This window comes from Cinclus cinclus, chromosome 1 (assembly GCF_963662255.1).
Source record: "Cinclus cinclus chromosome 1, bCinCin1.1, whole genome shotgun sequence".
NCBI lineage: Eukaryota > Metazoa > Chordata > Aves > Passeriformes > Cinclidae > Cinclus > Cinclus cinclus.
This window is the reverse complement of record NC_085046.1, coordinates 18,105,269-18,123,017: the sequence shown is the minus strand read 5'-3', so window position 1 is coordinate 18,123,017 and position 17,749 is coordinate 18,105,269. Positions and strand designations below refer to the sequence as shown.

General features: G+C 35.7%; 1 protein-coding gene across 4 annotated transcripts in view; it reads left to right on the top strand.

Annotated features, from left to right (window-relative positions):
• The window catches only part of MLLT10 (MLLT10 histone lysine methyltransferase DOT1L cofactor), a 124,791-nt gene that overhangs the window by 28,872 nt on the left and 78,170 nt on the right, over positions 1-17,749 (top strand). For 3 of the 4 annotated variants that reach the window (XM_062507428.1, XM_062507420.1, XM_062507412.1), the window contains exons 4-7: positions 5,644-5,753; positions 11,948-12,051; positions 15,324-15,417; positions 17,362-17,457. In XM_062507428.1, coding sequence (XP_062363412.1) covers positions 5,644-5,753; positions 11,948-12,051; positions 15,324-15,417; positions 17,362-17,457 — 404 coding nt within the window. The remainder of the gene's footprint in view (positions 1-5,643; positions 5,754-11,947; positions 12,052-15,323; positions 15,418-17,361; positions 17,458-17,749) is intronic. The other variant, XM_062507438.1, reaches the window with a different exon arrangement.

The window sequence follows — 17,749 nt, the reverse complement described above, 5'->3', positions numbered from 1 at the left end:
GTCTCTTCTGTGTTAGTGCTTTGCTGCACAGCTTCAGCACTGACCGTGGGTCGTTGTGGAGTCCCTACTCTGTGCCTCTTAGTTCATAAGCAAGACATAGGCTTCCCTTGTTGTGGATGGTAGGATGGATTATGTTTGTTGTTGTTGTTATTTTATTATGAAGCCAAAGACTATAAAAGCTTGGCTTGAAAATTTGCACTGGAAGGCAGTTTATAAATACTATGAGTTTTTTTGCAGGGAAGGTGCTTGTGAATCAAATTTTGGGCAATTAAGCAGTAGCTGTAAAGGCAGAAATTCAGTTAGATGGGTAACATACTGTGTATTATTTATCTTCCTGGGGTTTCTTTGTTCATTTACTTTGGTAGAGTTTACTTCTAATTATAGAGCTTTTTGTTGGCAACAGTCTTGTGTTTGCTGGTGGTGGAATTCCTAGGAATTACTTTTCTCTGTCACATTGGGATAACAGAACAACTATTTATTTTCAGCTAGGGGTCTGAAGTCTGAGCTTTGTTACTCTGAATGTTAGTGAACAATGTACATTAAAATTATACCTGCTAAGTACTTACTGCTAGGTTTGCACTGAGTTAAAAGTCAGTAAGGCACCAGAAATAAAAATCTCAGTGAAAGATTGGTAACATTTGGATAGATTCTGTGGTGGTAATTAAACATATTATGAACTAGAATGAAACGTAAAAATTGGCAAAACTCAATGGTGTGTCTTTCTAAGAGGTAAATCAAAATAAAAATTAAGTGAAATGCTACAAGTCTCGTGATGGTGTATTTAAACTTTGAAGGCTTCTCAGCATGAATTTCCAGTTTTTGATATTGGAAAAAATTGGTTTCAGTATTGTTATCAAAGCAGATCTTAGAGTTGCTTTATGTGTGTTTTTTCATGTTGTTTTAAAGTTCATAGTTTGTTTTCTAACAAATGAAAATGTCTTAGTTATATTTGTGTGATGTTTTTTTTAGAAAGCACACTGGATTTTTTTTTTTTTATGGTAAGCAGCATTTCCCAAAGTTACTGAATCTGGAAGTGCATTTGAACTAAATATATTTAACTTTGTCTATCACCAGTAAGTAAAAATTAAAAATTATCTTTTACAATTTCTGTGTGGAGACACTAACAGTTATAGAATATTGGGGATTATTGAAGCAAAAGAGGAAGTGAATCTGTCAGCCTGTCATAGCCTGAGGGTTTTCTTCAGCAGCTTCAGAGAAAACAGTTCTAGTAAGAGTGTGCAGAAACAAGCAAACTTGATGGCTAATTTGAATCCTTGTGATATGTTTCTTAGGTTTTCTAGTTTAAAAACAAGAAATTAAGTTCATTCTAAAGTAAGCAAGGCAAGCAATATCATCTCGTAAAAATACTGTTATTGAGAAGGCAGGTATGTCAAAGGGCCATCATCTCAAAGATTGAAAAATAAATAAAATAAAAAAATCTGAGTATAAGGGAAACATTTAAGAACATTTTGCAAGCTGCCAGTATCTCTATTTGCAAAAACATATATCCTGCCCTCTCTTCCAGTTAAAGTTGTCCTGAAAGTGAGATGAAAACAGAAATAAATTGGATATAAGGAATGCTATGGGGATAGTAAGGGTTTGTTAGCAATTACTGCAAGTTTCATAAGTAAAATTTAAAAAGCGGGTAATACATCTGTGGCCATTTGTCTGGATTCAAACCATACATGACTAAAGTGAATGGAAGCTTATCATCGACTTAAAGAGTAAATTATATAGTTTATGGAGATGGGTTTAATGAGCTCATTTGGAACAAAAGTGATCACAAAAATGGCATGAGTTCCTGGCTAAATTTTGAAAACAATTAAAAAAAATGGGAATATCTGGCTGTTTTTTCTGTGCAGTGTTTGGGTGAAGAGGAGAGCTGATAAAATAATTTCAGTTGCAACAGAAACTAGGGAGAATGTTTTGAATGTTCTTAAATGTGTAGAGCAGTTCTGTTGGAGGTTTTTATTTTATAATCTAAAACATGGGTGTACAGCACTTAAACACTGGTAAAGCTTAAAAGGACTGGATTTAGCAATTATTTTTGTTCCTGGGTGAGGAGGGAAAAGGTATATAGTTGCTGATGAAATTTTAGTTGTCCTAGAATAATGTAGTAAGTGATTTTAATAGGAAGTTTGTAGAGCAAATGTTATGGCTTAGATGGAGTAAATGGGAAAATATGTATCTTAAGGTAGTCTTAAATACCACACGTTATTTTAAATACTTGCTTCTCTCATGGGCTTCTCCATACAGTTTGGATGGGTGTCTTTAGAAGGTTTCTTTTTCCCTTCAGACAAAGAAGGCAGTTATCATCCAGTAGGAAACAGTAGACAAAAGCATTCAACTTTGAACGTGGCAATAGGTCCTTTATTCTGCTGTGACTCTGAGCTCTGTGCTCAGCCTGAGTATGTCAGCAGAGCATCAGAAGTTGTTTTTGCACTGTGTTATATAGTCAGGAAAACTCGCAGTTGAACAAAACATTACAAATAAAACTGTCGGTAGGTTAGGAGCTCGTTCTCTCATCGGCAAGACTGAGGAGACCTATCACACTTTGGCTGTAGGTGTCCTTAACTTCCATGCTTATGCTTTAGTGGCTAGTCTCTTGATACTTCTGAAAATGGTTCTTTTTTGTTTTTCCTGTATTCCTCCTGCTGTGTGGTACTTACATGGCAGAACAGAATCTTCTTGACCTCCCTTAACTATAAAAGTTTTGTGGAGGAGTCTACAGACCTTGAGTTCTCAGAAGGTGGAGATTGCACAGCACCTTTAGACAACTTGATTCTTAACTGCATTTGTTGTGGAAAAATATCTTCCTTACTCTTCCTAAAGGGAACTCTCCTTGACACTTCCAGGTCAGCTGGGTATTGCTGTCTAAAAATTCTGTATTTCTTCACTAGTTAAACTTTGTGGAGAAAATAATATTTAAGAAGTTGTATACAGGGTGTCTTGAATCCAAGTGGAAGCTGGTGTTGCAGTTTGGTTTCTTTTTTGGTGTAGGCATTGGAGGCTGGTAACATAAGTGTGCTGCAACCACCCCTCTGGTTAAATAATTGTTGGCCATTATAGTGATTTTATATTACTGTGATTTTCTAGCAAGGCCAGATTATCTGGGATCTGAAGGTGCCAGATGGAAACCAGTGGAAAATGTCCCTTATCCTCAATTCTGTGGGCACTTATTAACCCATGTTCAAAAAGTGCTTTAGTGCTGTGGTGCTTCATTTGTTTCATTATATAGATACTGGTTTTGGTCTCATGAAAGTTAAAAGCCTGCTACTGGCCACAGCTGTCTTGGAGGTGTACTTTCTGTTTGTAAATAGGAAAAGGTGTTTTTTTTTTTTTTTTTTTTTGGATAGTGGTTGAGTAGTATTCAGTAAAAGTTACCCTTGAAATTGGTTCCTTGTAAAAAATCTTTATCTACCTAAATTTCAGTTACGTCATATGTCTGGTATACTTTATATATTTAGCTAATAATTTTCCGTTATATGTAACTGTAACTGGAGTACAGGGTTAATTGCATCTGAAATAAAAGATTTTGCCATCTGATTATGTGTAGCCAACTGAAGAAGTTTTATTTTTTTCAAAATTTTGGTGTGACTTTTTTATTGGTTTAATGGTTTTATTAGATGAATGATGTTTCTATTTGAGTTAATTTTTTTGTGAGAAGATTTAAAGATAAATATTCACCGTTAACACCATGTTAACATTTATTTGTCTTTAGTAAGATGATTCTGGCTTAAGGTAGTTTGCAATTCTTAGAAAAGCCCTTATAAACACTTTCCCTGAAGATATTTCAAGTAGACAAGCAAACAAAAAAGGTTGTGGTTTTTATTTTTTTTCTCAGTCTGTCTGTTAATGATAATTTTAAAATGGTCTGTTGGAAGGGTTTTAAAAGCAGCTCAAGTTGGCCGTTTATAATTTTTTTTACCCTACACTTTTATTAGTCTCATGTCGTTTCTGTACAGAATAATTCTAAAGACTGTTTGTGAGTAAAATTATGGAACAGCACAGATACTGTATTTAGTTGCAGTTGAAATACTAGAACAATAATGTGGTGTTGGCTGTGGATGTTGACTATAACTGTTGTGTATGTGTGCACTTTTTGTTTTCCTTAGTAAGTTGTAAGTGCCTGTGTAAATGGAGAGGGGGGGACACCAGATCCATTGGCAAAAACTGGAGAAGGTTTGTTCTTTAAGAAAAGTATCTGGAATTGCATATGTGCTTTTTATTCTAAATAGCATTCCAGAGTCTCAACAATATTACTGTGAGCAAGCACACCTTTGTGTTTAGCTCAGTTTGAGTTAGAGTACAGTTTGGTGAAGAAATTAAGAACCTTTAGATTCTGTAGAGTAATTGAAAAGAGAAAATCCAATAAAAGCTCAGAAAGGTCAGCAGTGGGACAGTATATGGCTGGTTTTTTGTTTAATTTTTTCTTTTTTTAAATTATTATAATTATTGTTGTTTTTATTATAGCATGCATTTGCACAATGATTATTTACTTTGCTTGCCTGTTCTAATAATCTACTAACTTATCTAATTATGTAAATCTGACATTTTATGTCCTTAATGTTTGCACACAAGTAAGCATGGGTAGGAGGAAAGCAGAATTATTTTTAAAGTATACTGAGGGTCTTGTGACAAGAGACTTTAGTTTTTCTCTTGTGGAGGAACAGAATTCGCACCAAGTGATTAGTTGCACCAAATTCACTTTTAGATGAGGTGATAATACTTTTAATAATTCAATTATTAATGTCACTATAGCAATATGTTGGGTTAGCTATGTAGCAGCTTCTGCTGAATTTACAGATATGGCACATGGTCCTCCACTGAAACAAACCGACAGCTCTCAGAATCTCTGTGTTGAAAAAAAAGCTTCAAATTTGTAGGTTTGTCTCTGACTTTGTGCTTTCCCCCATCTCCATCCAACCAAATGTCAGACAGTTAAGAATGTTGGCTTTCTCAAAATGTTGTTAAGTAAAGAACAGTTTGGTAAGTAACTAACCATGTATTGATGACCCCAAGTTAATGAATTAGAATAGGACTGGATATAGGTATTGTATTCCTATGAAAAAATGAGTTGGCCACAACTTTATGAATGGAAAAGCAAGAGATTTAATAGAGGGGATGTGAGGGTGTGTGTGTGCATTGCAATTTCTTTCTCCAGAAAGAAACAAGTGTCTGTTCAAATCAGAATGACATTTCTAAAATAAAAATTATACACAGAAGTCTTCTATGATGCTATGCTTTAAGAATACCAGTTTGGTCAGATGCTGCTTCCTTTTTGCAGGACTTTGTGTAGGTTTTATGCAATGACTATGTTAATCCAAGAAATCCAAAAATAATAATTTTTCTGTTTGTGTGTCACTGTTTGTATAAATCATTAGTATTTGAATTTCATGGAGTATTACTCATATAAATTCTCCCTGACTACATTAAAAAATGTATTACTGATCATCTAAACTTTGGATAACAAAACAAATGTAAACATGACTGAAGTGTAATTTATATTAATATTCTGAACAGTTAAAATAGTCTGTGAAAAAAAAAAAGTGTTGTAAAAGGTTCTTTGTACTATAGTTGTACTACACTGAAATGTCCTTTAAGCTTCTAGAAAACATTAAATACAATTATAACTTTTTGTAGGTTGGGCTCATGTGGTTTGTGCTCTGTACATTCCCGAGGTGCAGTTTGCAAATGTTTCTACAATGGAGCCTATCGTGTTGCAGTCTGTTCCTCATGATCGTTATAATAAGGTATAATTATATGTCTTTTTATATCTAATGTATTTATTTTAAAATTTGTGAGCTTTAATAATATAAAACTACACTTCTTAGAATGCACTTTTATATAAAATTCCTAAATGTGTCCAGTAATGCTGTAAATTTTCTGCAATGTCTTTATGGTAAATTGAAGAATTAAGAAAGCTGTATTATGAAATTTAGCTGTAAGGTTGCCTGTCATGTCTTGCTAGTCTTTTACAGGTTAGGGACTGTTTTGTTAGTTAAAAATATAATGATCTTTGAATAACAGTTTATTTTGAAAGGAGACTGAAATATTTCCATAGGTTAAAATACTGTTGCAGCTTATATGAGATGTTATTATTAATTACCACAAAGTCCTAGTGTTTTAAGTGTTGATATTAATATAAACATGTTTATAAACACTTCTTTTAGGACAGAAAGGTATGCTAATATATTAAGGCAAATGCTTGCAGGCTTTTGCCTTTGTAAACAGCATTTCCTTTAGTGGGATTATTTACTTAGAGGAGAAATGCTCCTAAATAATTATCAGTGAGATGGAATGTTTTATTAAGTGTGGTGAGACTTTAAAGAAAAAACAAAACCCTAAAGGCAGAGCAATAAACCAGTAACTTGTCAGTGTTCTTTATGGATAGTTACATTTTCCTTATTTTGCTTGTATTACTTTCTCCTCATTTAACTGTGTTGGTCTTCATATAATCCCTTCTGCAAATGCAAACTGTCTGAATTTCCAATGAGTTATGTTACATATTTTTTTTTGTGTTGTTCTTTTAATCTCTAGTTTCCTGTTTTTAAACTTTATTTTATGGCAGTTTGTGGACACTGGAGTAAAGTAGGAATAGACTGTGTTATAAAAAAAGAGAAAGAAGAAAAAGGCATGCATCACGTGTTGTGTTCTTCCTACAGGGAGACCAGTCCCTGTTCACATTGCCTCTGTGACTTCTCACATCCCTCACATCCCTTTCCAACTTTCCATCTTTGATTTAGGGACTGCTCCTCCATTTTTCTAGCCTTTTTCCTTTCTTCTTTCTTGGGTGTTTTCCTTTTCTGTTTCACTTTCTTCAGTTGCTGTCAGTATGTTTTATCCATCTTATTTACCAGTGTAGCTGAAAAACCAGGAATCAAAGTCTAGGTTTTTCTCAAGCTTTCTCATTATTACCTGAGTATCTTTATTGCCATCTCACTACTTGCTTCCCTCTGCATTGGCAAGAATATGCAACAGTGAGATTCAGTACAGAACTGATAGAATGTTTCTGCTTGGACACAAAGCAGCAAAGATTTACTGTAACAATTGAGTTTATTTTCTCTTCACCCCAACTCTGAGGAAACAGAATATCTGTCTTCTTTTTCCTTGAGTAGTAGTCAGCCATATTTTTTTTTTAAATTAGTAGCGGTTGTCCCTTAATCTACTTAAAAAATTTCATACTGGGAACACTCCAGATTTTGTTTTGTCTTGTACCATTTCCATTGATAGTAACTGGATATTGGATGAGTAAATCCTTGTAACTTCAGAAAATGTACTCTGTGTCTTTTACTATTACTTGTTGACAAAATCTGTTGTTTGCTCTCTCTTAGTCTTTAATTCCTTTTCATCATAACTAAAGTTGCTTCTTTCTCAAACGGTTTTTGTTCTAAATACATGACAATGCGGTTGTGTTTTGCTGCTAAAATTCCGGTTTCCATTTTTGTTGGTCTGTAGTTACTGTGAATTTTTTTCTCCCTAAATAGCTACTAGCACCATACAGTTAATGTAGAGAGAGTTCCTGATGTTGTCCAGCTCTTAGTTCTCTGTGCTCTGGGCAGGTGTTCTGATTGAGGCCTATTTTCCATGTTAGCAGTCAGCCTAAAACTGCTTTCATCAGGCCACTGCAGTTCATTGTCAAGTACAATAAGACTGGTGTCAGAAGTGTCAAAGTTTGGGGTCACACTCCTAGCCTGCAGAATTATTATTATTATTGTTCTCTCTTTTCACAGAACTTAGATTTCACTGTTGTTATTTGGTCTTTTGGGGTCAGGGAGATAATGATGGTGAATTTCAGGGGAATCCAAGAAATGGCTGTACTGCAGTTGCTGCAGCAAACCTTCTGAAACCGACCCAGCTGCAGTGCCAGTCTAGTTGTAACAGTACTGATTTTAAGAAGTATTGGCTGGCAGGGAACTCTCAACTCTTGCTAGGTCTGTAGCTGCTGCTGAGTTTAGCACTGCTGTGGTTAAACTGCCATGGGTTCCCAAGTAGGCTATTCTTGAGCAATACCCCCCAAAACCAATCAAACTATTAGTTCCCTTTTCGTGAAGCCTGCAATAATTTCACCTTCTACTCCTATTGCTATTCAAAATAATGTGTGGTTATTTAAATGATATATTTTTTGGATCAGATATTTTGTAAAGCATTTCATTCTGACTTTATTAATTTGCCTAAAAATGGGAGGGAAAAGCTGGTTTTTTGAGAAGTAAATATGACAAACAGTTATTGAAACATTTGTTGCACATTGAGAACAAATGCAAACATGTAATCAGAAAAAAAAATTACTGGAGTTGTTTCTTTTTTTAGAGAGGCTTAGTGATAATTTCATTCTGTTTGTCAGCTCAGGTTGGAATAGGAGATTTTAAGTAAGATATTTTTTCCTGTGAAGTTCTAAATATTCTCTGTGCATGGCTGGGTACATATAGAACACTAGCATATGGAATTGGGTGGGTGAAAATAGAGCCAAAGAAAATTACCATGAGGGAGAAATTATACTGTAGTCTTTAAAGTAAATATTGTTGAAGTTTTGCCAGGACATAGTACTTAATTTAATGTTTGGGTTTTTTTTCCCTGTGCACTTGTTTCTTTGCTAAACAGTGCAAAATATGCAATATTACCAAGTACAGTAATCTTAAATGCAAGAAGAAATGCTGTCGATACCAAAGCATGGGGCTTGTCCATATTTTTGTCTGCTATTTCCCTAAAGTTTGCCTGCTTCTGGATAAAAGCCATCACGTTGCACATCCACTGAATGATTTGATTAATGAGTTAGCTATCAGGGAAACTCTTGTTACACAGTTGCTTCCAAAAAAAAAATTTGATATTAGTTGCTCTTCTTTTTAGAAATAGTTGTTTCTTTGTAGAATAGGTATTCTTTGAATGGTTATGCATGGATAATATCTTTTTATTTTATGTCAGCTTTATTTGTCTCTTTCAGGTTCATTTGAAACTATGTGATAATTGTATATAATTACTGCTTTTAGGAATCTCTTTTAAGAAATGATTAAAAGATAAGTGCCGTTGGAGTTTCTTGATTTGCCTAGTAGTGAATGCAGCTGGCAAATTCTCTTTCAGTACTTGCTGCATCAATGAGAAATTTCTGTATAACTCCTAAGTTTGATTGTTTGATCAGGGAATTCTGCTGGGTAGCTGATATGAGTAAACTATTTTTGAAATTACTTTTTGCCTTGTAAATTTTTTTTGCCTTATCTTCCCTCTGTCTTTGCTTTTGCAAAGAAGGTTTACGCTTTGAATCTTTGAAGGGAGAATAGTGACAGTAACATAAAGACAGCTGTGCAAAATCTATATTTTGCCTTTAAAGTAAGTAAGGTATTTGTTGTGTTTTTGTAACATTTACTTGCTGAGTCAAAAGCTTTTGCTTCTTTTCTAGTGATTTGGGAGAGTACTGTGTTCCCTTGAGAGCTTTGAAGAAGGGTGCAGCTATAGGTGGTGGGACACAGTTTTAAACTTCCACATTTCAGAGGCTTCAGAGGTGTAGCATTTGTATGGATTTGCAAATACATGCAAGTCTTCTTTTGTGAAAGAAAGAGGTTCTCAGGCTTCTGGAATTGTTTGTGTGTCTAAGAGAAGGTACAAATATGAGAAGCTGAGCTGTAGAGAGCTTACTGTATGTTGGATCACAAGAGTGAACCCTCTTTGTCCCTGTTTCATTCGGAGTACTAGGAAACAGGTTTAATGCTTCTTATGACTATTGTAGGGAAGTTCTTTGAGCTTCTTAAAATGAATAGTCAGTCCACCATGTTGTGTTTAAACTTGTTCATAATGTAGTTTGTAGTAATTTTTCAGTTATTTTATTGTAAATTGCTTGAAGAGGTCCCAAAACAGAGACCCTGTGTGTAGGATAAATACTGAAAAATGGAGTCTACATCTCTAGTGTGTGGAATGCTTGTATTGCTTTTCTTTCTGAGCTTCAGTAAGGAAAAAACGTAAAGAACATGAAACAAAACTCTGAAAAAAACCCCAAAAAACTGGAGATTGAGTTTTATGTGGTGTCTGGAACTCTCTGTTTATAGAGGTATCTTACTTTGAAGTTACTTACACGTAATAGTGACTCAGGTGAGGTTGATAGATCATACCTTGTTCGTTCCTAAAATCTAAATGTGTCAGGTCATGGTACGGAAAGGTAAAAAGCAGCCACTCTCAGACCCTGTCAAGCAACGGAATTATCAGTGTTCACCACCTTGATGTACAGAAGAAGAGAGGCAAAGAATTAGGTAGGATTATACCCTTCTGATCTTTTAAATGTTAGGGTATGATTTGAGGATCTATTAGCTTTTTAAAGTAGTGTGGAAACTGTACAAGAATAACTCTCTCTCAAGTCTTGCATATTAATAAAAATGCTTTAGTTAGCTGACACCTCCTGTTAAATGTTGTTCTAAAAATCTCTGGAACAGGCTGTTCTGATCTCCAAATTTCACTCATTTTCCTGTCTTAAGTAATACTGGTTTTGCATTATATATATTTTTTTAAATTTCAGTGGTCTATTGGTCCACGTTTTTCCATTGTGTTTTCTACTATCCATGGTTGATGTTATTTTTATTTATTATTCTACTCATTCTCTGCCTCACTGAAAGGAGGTTGTGAATAAAATTTTAAGTCAGTTAAAATAGAGACAATTTTATTTTTTGGCATAAAGAAGTTTCTCTTTTCTCACTAAGGATCTTGTAGTGGGGTTTCCACAGAGGTAGGACTGTCCTTAATGTTTAATACTCAGTAAGACTCTCTCATATAAAAACAAACACTTAAACCACCTCAGTGCTGGATGATACTTTAATTAAGAATCTCTTATTAAATTGTTAATTTTTTCACATGAATGTGATATGATATCGGATCTCTAAATGCTGTTTCTGTAATTAGGACAGGAAAAAGTGAAAAGAGATTTATTTAATTTTGCTTGATGTTTCTCCCTGGAATGCTGTAGTGACGCCTAGTATAGTAGTGAGCTCCCATACAGTATGTATCCATATTTATTGGCCACATGTTAAAAAAGAAAAAGTATTGAATAACGAGGAAGAAATTGGATTTTTTTTTGTCTTAATTTCTTTATTCTCTTTTACTAAGAATGTTTTTGAAAAGATTAAAAATTGCAATGGCATCCCAGAAATAGAAATAAATTGATAGAAATACTATGAAAATATTTCCAGGTACTAAATAGGTTATTTTCATTTTAGGTTGTTTTGGAGGTTGAATTGGGTTTGGTACACTCATTTAAGCTTTTTTACAGAAGGTTCTCAATTGATTAATTTAGAAAATGTTTATGGGGCTGTCCAAGTCATGCTGAAGTAGTCATCCAAACAAAGCAGAGTTCTCTTAAACACTAATTTAATTAAAAGTAGCTGAGCATCATATGAATATTGAAATATGCTATGACACTTTGTAAAGGAGACTAATTCCTCTGCAGATACTCCTGTGAGGCCCCCTTGGCATTTCCTCTTCTGAAAATTCTTTGCACCAAATGTACAAATAAGATTTCAAGTTTGCAGGTTTTTTGTATGTTATTGTGTAGATATAGATGTATACCATATGGCATATTGTACTATTAGGCATCTGATACATGATCTGAACGCAGGTTATGTTAAATGAATATGAAAATGACTGAGACTTAAAAGGACATGAACACAAACTTGAAAGCAAGGACAGTTGATGCTATTAACCTGCGGCTCTTTAACCCTTTGGCTGGTTGACAGTAGTATGAAATGTAAGCAAATTAGTATTTGTACTGCCTTAACATTGCTGAAGTGTCACATAAATCCCAAGAGTCTACCAGGTGATCTCGTTTTGCTAAGAAGCATGACTAGGCTTTCATAAAGAAGTTCTTACACCAGCTTAGCTGCAAAATTCAATAGTTGCCAACCTAGAATCTCCTGTAACATAGAATTTATTGGTATGCTTCTTATCAAATTAAGTCTTTTCTCTTTGATAGACATGCTATATTTGTGATGAACAAGGCAGAGAAAGTAAAGCAGCCACTGGTGCTTGTATGACATGTAATAAACATGGATGTCGACAAGCTTTTCACGTAACATGGTAAGTATATTTTATTATTTAGTATCTCTGATGTTCCAGAAAGAATCAATACACACAGTGTAATGAATAAACTCCTTATTTAGTACATCTTTGAGTAAAGAAGTACAGTAAAGTGGTTTGTTTTTATATTAGTGTTCACTAACAAAATGGCAGTGGCAGCATAGATTTTGTTGTGAGCTGCAAAAACTGTCTGTTAGTACTCCCTTGGGTGGTATTAAATGGTGTGTGCTCCTGTGAATAAGGGAGTTAGGGTTTTTTTCCTTGTTCTTAGGTTATTTTTCTTAGAGAATGTTTCATGGGATATGGGAGTGTGAAGACACACAGTTAGCATTGCCTGCTAACTGATTTTGATGTTTGCTTTTGGTAAAACAGTGGAAAAATTACTGAGCTGTACGTTAAAATGCACTAGACTCACTCATTCCATATGGATTTCCAAACATTTGGGAGTAACGCACTTCATTGGTTTTATCTAAATGATACAAATCATCCTGAACTATTCAGATTTCATGTGTTATTACTGGAGGAAAAAAGCTGTGCCCTCCACCATCTGATTCATTCCACTTTAAGATATTTAGGAGCATTAGACTTGCATTCAGGAGATGCTTGTTTTGCTTTTTGGACTTCTAAAAGAGGCTGGATAATTAGATTAAACCACATGTCAGCAGGTAAAAGGAAGCAAAAAGAGTTCCACTCCAAAATTTGCAGGCATTATTTGTTTCTTCAATTTCAGCTGGAGTTATTACTGTCCACAGTAGTAGACAGATCTTTATAGGCTATCTAGCTACATAATCAGTGGATTTACCTACCTGTTGTATGACTGCCCCAGTATGCTGCTTCATGACCAGTTTACTCGGAACTGGTATATGCACATCAACTTAAATCTCTTAAATGTATTTTCTTCAGTGTACCCAAGTGATAATTTGTATTTCTTGTGGAGATCTTGAAGGCTTTAATTCCATTGTTTTGGTGCTGATAATCTTGGCAACTCTTCGTTTATTTTTTTTCTTTTAATTGCTAGACTACTTCAGACATTTTATTCTTTCACAAGCATCTAATTCTTCATTGGATGTGATCAATGTCAAGTTTCTTTTTATGGTGAAAATGGATGTATTCCTCAAAGCGTGCATACCATGTAAAGGGATTACTTACAGATGTGAAAAAAATGTATACATCCAAGGGCTTGTATGAAAAAGTCTCTTTCGTTTCAAACACTTGGATACATGAGCTTGAGTGCATTTTTTGTAAGAGAAGCTTAGAAACAATGGATCTTTGCTTAAAGACATCCTCTTAATTATTTTTTCTAGTTGATATCAGCTGTAGATGTGCATGTATTTAGTATTTCTGGATTTTCCAAGAACATATTTAAAAAAAGAGTGAAAATGAACCACGTTATATATTCTTCTTTCATTTGAATACTCCTGTGTATAATTTTGACTGTAACATTGCATTATTATGGTGGCCTGGTTTGAAAGGCAGGTGTCTGGCAAGGAGGGCAGGAGCCTCCCTTAGAATGGAAACGATGACCCCCCCCCCCCCCCCCCAATTTATTATAGCTTTACAATTAAGGATCTTTCAGGCAAAGATATGGGGAAAGGAGTAACAGTTCTGTACTAGTGTATGTGTGTGTATCATAAAGCAAACAAACAAAAAGCAGAGAGCCAACCACAAACCCCAATGAACAGCCTCCTCTCACTCTAAGCGCTTTCCCCTGGGTGCAGTTCCGGGCACAGCCGCCAGGGGCGCTGCTGGCTCCCGGCCGGCAGGGAAGTGCGGTGATTCCCCCACGCCTGCAGGGGGAGCTGTGGCGCGGGCTCGGGGAGCACGTGCCTTCCAGACGGGAAGGGACGGGAGAAAGGCTTTGCTTCACAAACCCCCTGTTACAGTCATTGCTGCTGCCCCAGCAGGACCCTCGGGAGCGGCAAGATGGAATGGCAGGGACGAGCACAGTCCCGGAGTGGTAGATGAGATTTATTGGAAACTCCTCAGTTGTAGCTGGAACCGCAGGGATGTCCCGGCAGTGGGGCTACAGCGTAGCCAAAAACGAGGACTTGTGGCAGAGAAAAAGAGGTGGGCGGTTGCAGCCCAGCTCCCGAACAGGGCAGAGAGACGCTCCCTTGGGGATGGGATGGGGCTTGGGGATCCTGGGGTGGCACCTGAGCAGATTAGGTTATTAGCAAATTAGCAGATAGGCGAAGGGTCCCCTGTTTGTGGGTGTTAAAAGGGCCCAGCGCAGCGGCCGCTCGTAGGAGCGGAGCACTCCCAGTAGGAGAAGGGCAGCAGGAGACTGAACCCCGCAGTGGTGACAAATTCCCCCCGCAGCACCCCAGCCTCTCTCCCCTCCCTGAGCTCTCCAGAGCCAGCAGCTGCCCCAGCCCCATTCTCAGGTATCTTTGCCACCCTCCAAGAAACCCTCAGATAAGAGAAGTGCAGCCAGGTGCCCTCCTCCCCTGAGTTTGGCAACTTCTTTTGTCTCCCTTAAGCATCCAGTAGTTGTTGTCTCCTAGCAACATATGGGAGAAAATTCCCTAAGAGAAAGAAATGAAAGGAAGAATATTAAATGCCAACTTATGGGAATGAAAATTACATGGAAAATGTAACGATATTTGGTTTGTTAATATCTAACTTGGTTTTGATAAAGAAAATATATAAACATTATGAACAGTGAAAAAGAAAATTGTTTTGGAAAAATTATAGTAGAATAAGGTAATAATTAGTCCAGTCGATGCAAACTGTAAGTGTTGATCCTTTTAAAATAAATTAGCCTGCCACAGTATTTTAAACTAGTAAATGCAGTTTGATTTAGTATGTAATTCAAGTTAGATTAAAAAACCCCAGTAATTTTCATGGCAAATCAGAGAAGCATAAATGCAAGTTCTGAAAAAACTCTTCTTTGGAACCGTTGTATGGTTTTGTTAAAAGCTGTTCTTTCCTTAGGTAATTATTTTTGCTTGAATTTGAGCAAAAAGTCGTTGTAGATTGCTTTGATTATTTGTTTGTGCAAGTAGCTGCATAGTAAATGTAGATTTGCAAGCTGTAGGCTTGTGTGAGTGGTTTAAAGATTCTGAAAAGAGGCAGCAGGCCAAAGTATGAATTATACATATTTTTCCCTGGGCTACAAAGGTTGGTTATGTGCTCACATGCCATTGGAAGTTATTTGTGTGGAAATCTCTTATTAATTGCAGATACAAGCATCCATATGTTATCAGGTGTGATACTGTGGTACAAACTGGTGTAAAATGGTTTTCCTTGAATGTTGTTTGGTTTATTTTTAGTGCACAATTTGCAGGACTTCTTTGTGAAGAGGAAGGCAATGGTGCAGATAACGTCCAATACTGTGGCTACTGTAAATACCATTTTAATAAACTGGTATGTATTTATTAAATTCTATAAATAAATGTTACTGACTTACTTTTTTTATTCTGAATTGCCATTAGCACTAGAAATAATATTTTCATGTAGTTCAAAAAGTAGATTGTATTTCATTAAAACAATATTTTAATCACAGTTACAGAAGTACTAGCTGGAAATGTTTTTAAAAGTGGTTATTTTATAGATGTGTGGGTTTTACCTCTCTGCCAGAAATAGCATGCACATTTAGTGGGTTTTTTTCATTGAGTTCCTGGAATGTTTTCTTTTGCTATTTGTTTAAGTGCCTTCTAGGAATTCAGTCCATTTTGGAATAGACTAGAAAATACTACTTCTAGAGAATAACGAAGCACTCAATTTCTTTCTGCTTCTGTTACTCTTCTGCCCAACCTCTTTTGTCCTATCTCTCATTATATAGCCAGTGAGTATTCCTGTCTTGTAAGTTCTCTGAAACACAACCTTAAGGAAGTGTCTTGAGGTTTGATTTTTAAAAAGCAAACAAGAAATGAAAGACGTGGAGATTTCTCAGTTAATGCAATAGATTTGGGATCAGACCTCTGGAGTCTTTCCTTTCACTTCTTACGAGTTTGACAGTTCTAGATACCTGTTTCTGTGTACATGTGTGAATGTGTGGACTTGAGGGGCTAACTGATGTTTAAGAAATGTTATTTATTAATACTAAAATATACAGACTTATGTTCAAGTACTGTTGTAAGTATAGCTTAACTTGCAGGCTACTTATTTTCACTGCTAAAAACGTTGAATACTAGGTGTGACAGGTTGCAGCGAAGTAAAAACACAGGACAACTCAACCATTTTAGTTTCTAGAAGATAAGCTTGGTGAGGTTAGTTTTGTGCTTTTGTGAATACTGATGAATTTGCTTCATAATGAAGATAAGTTAGGGCTTTCTAGGCCCTTACTAAGCTAAGATTTTTTAAAACTATCTTGAGCTGAGTATATATAAAAAGAGCGAAAATGGTGTTTTATTTAGTGGTGATGGCAAACCCTTACACTGTTACCCCTTTGATTTCAATGTTGCAGTGCTGCTGTGATTGAGAGCAGGTATGTTTATTTAAAAACCAAGTCTAATGATAAAGACATAATTATATTTGACATATAATTAGCTAGCTTTCCCTTATGAAGCTATGGTGGTGAGAACAGTAAAGACTGGCAAGATTGTTCTGAGTGTTTCAGTTTTTTCTTCAGGATTATTGTGACTGTTGATGCCTGGTAAATACAGGTGCTTAGTATTTACTGCTGAAGATGGTGGGTGTTCTACATCTACTATTCCACTGAAAACTGGTTGACAAAAGAGTGGCCTGAAGTGCCTTTAAATGCTTCCTCAGTTACTAGAAAACCAACATTTAGAACACTGGCCTAGCATAAGGTATTTGCAGTCCTGAACTAGGCTCTCAGACATTATAGAACTACAGGCAATTACATCTGCCACTTTAATCACAGACATGACTGTAGTATTCTGTATCCTGGTTTTTAGTCCATTTTAATGAAAATATACCAGACAGATTGCTTGAATAATAAATAAGTCATGAAGTCACCTTACAATGCATTTCAAGCCTGTGTCAGGGCATCACTGTGGCTTCATGTGATAATTATTTGAGCAGCATCCTTTGTTTTATGTTATGAAAACTTGAAAATATGTCTAACATCTTTTAATCTTTAAAAAGTGGCATATTTCATTTCTCTGTGGAAAGCATATCTTGCAAATTTGTGGGAGGTGTAGAAGTTGATACTGGGATAGACGTTTTTCCTGGTGTACATCCTTGTGAATTTTAGTGTCAGTAATTAGTTACCTTTCCAGTAACTGAAGCAGTGAAGTTTTTTTCTTCAAGTAATAAGGAATCTTGTCAGTGGAAATGCTTTGTACTTTTTATTTATTCAAATGGTTCCTTTTCTCTGTCCATAAATATATTTTCTCTTTTTAGAAAAAGAGCAAACGGGGATCTAATAGGTCATATGATCAAAGTTTAAGTGATTCTTCCTCTCACTCTCAGGATAAACATCATGAGAAGGAGAAAAAAGTAAGTGGATTTGTCGTTGCTAATTATGTGGCACTTCTGCTTAAAAGTAAATTTAAGTAATTTCTGGTAAATTTACTTTTTGCTGAAAAGCGTGAAGAAAATCTTGTTCTGAAGCACTGAATAATAATTAACATAGGTACTGGTATCCAATGAGGAAACCTCTTCAGAGGCACTTGTTTATGCACTTTTCTATTTCTGTTTGTATTCAGTTTTGAGATACTGAAACATATCCTTTGGGAAGGCTGTTCCATGCAACTTCCTTTGCCCTAATTTTCTACTAGAATGTTTTTTT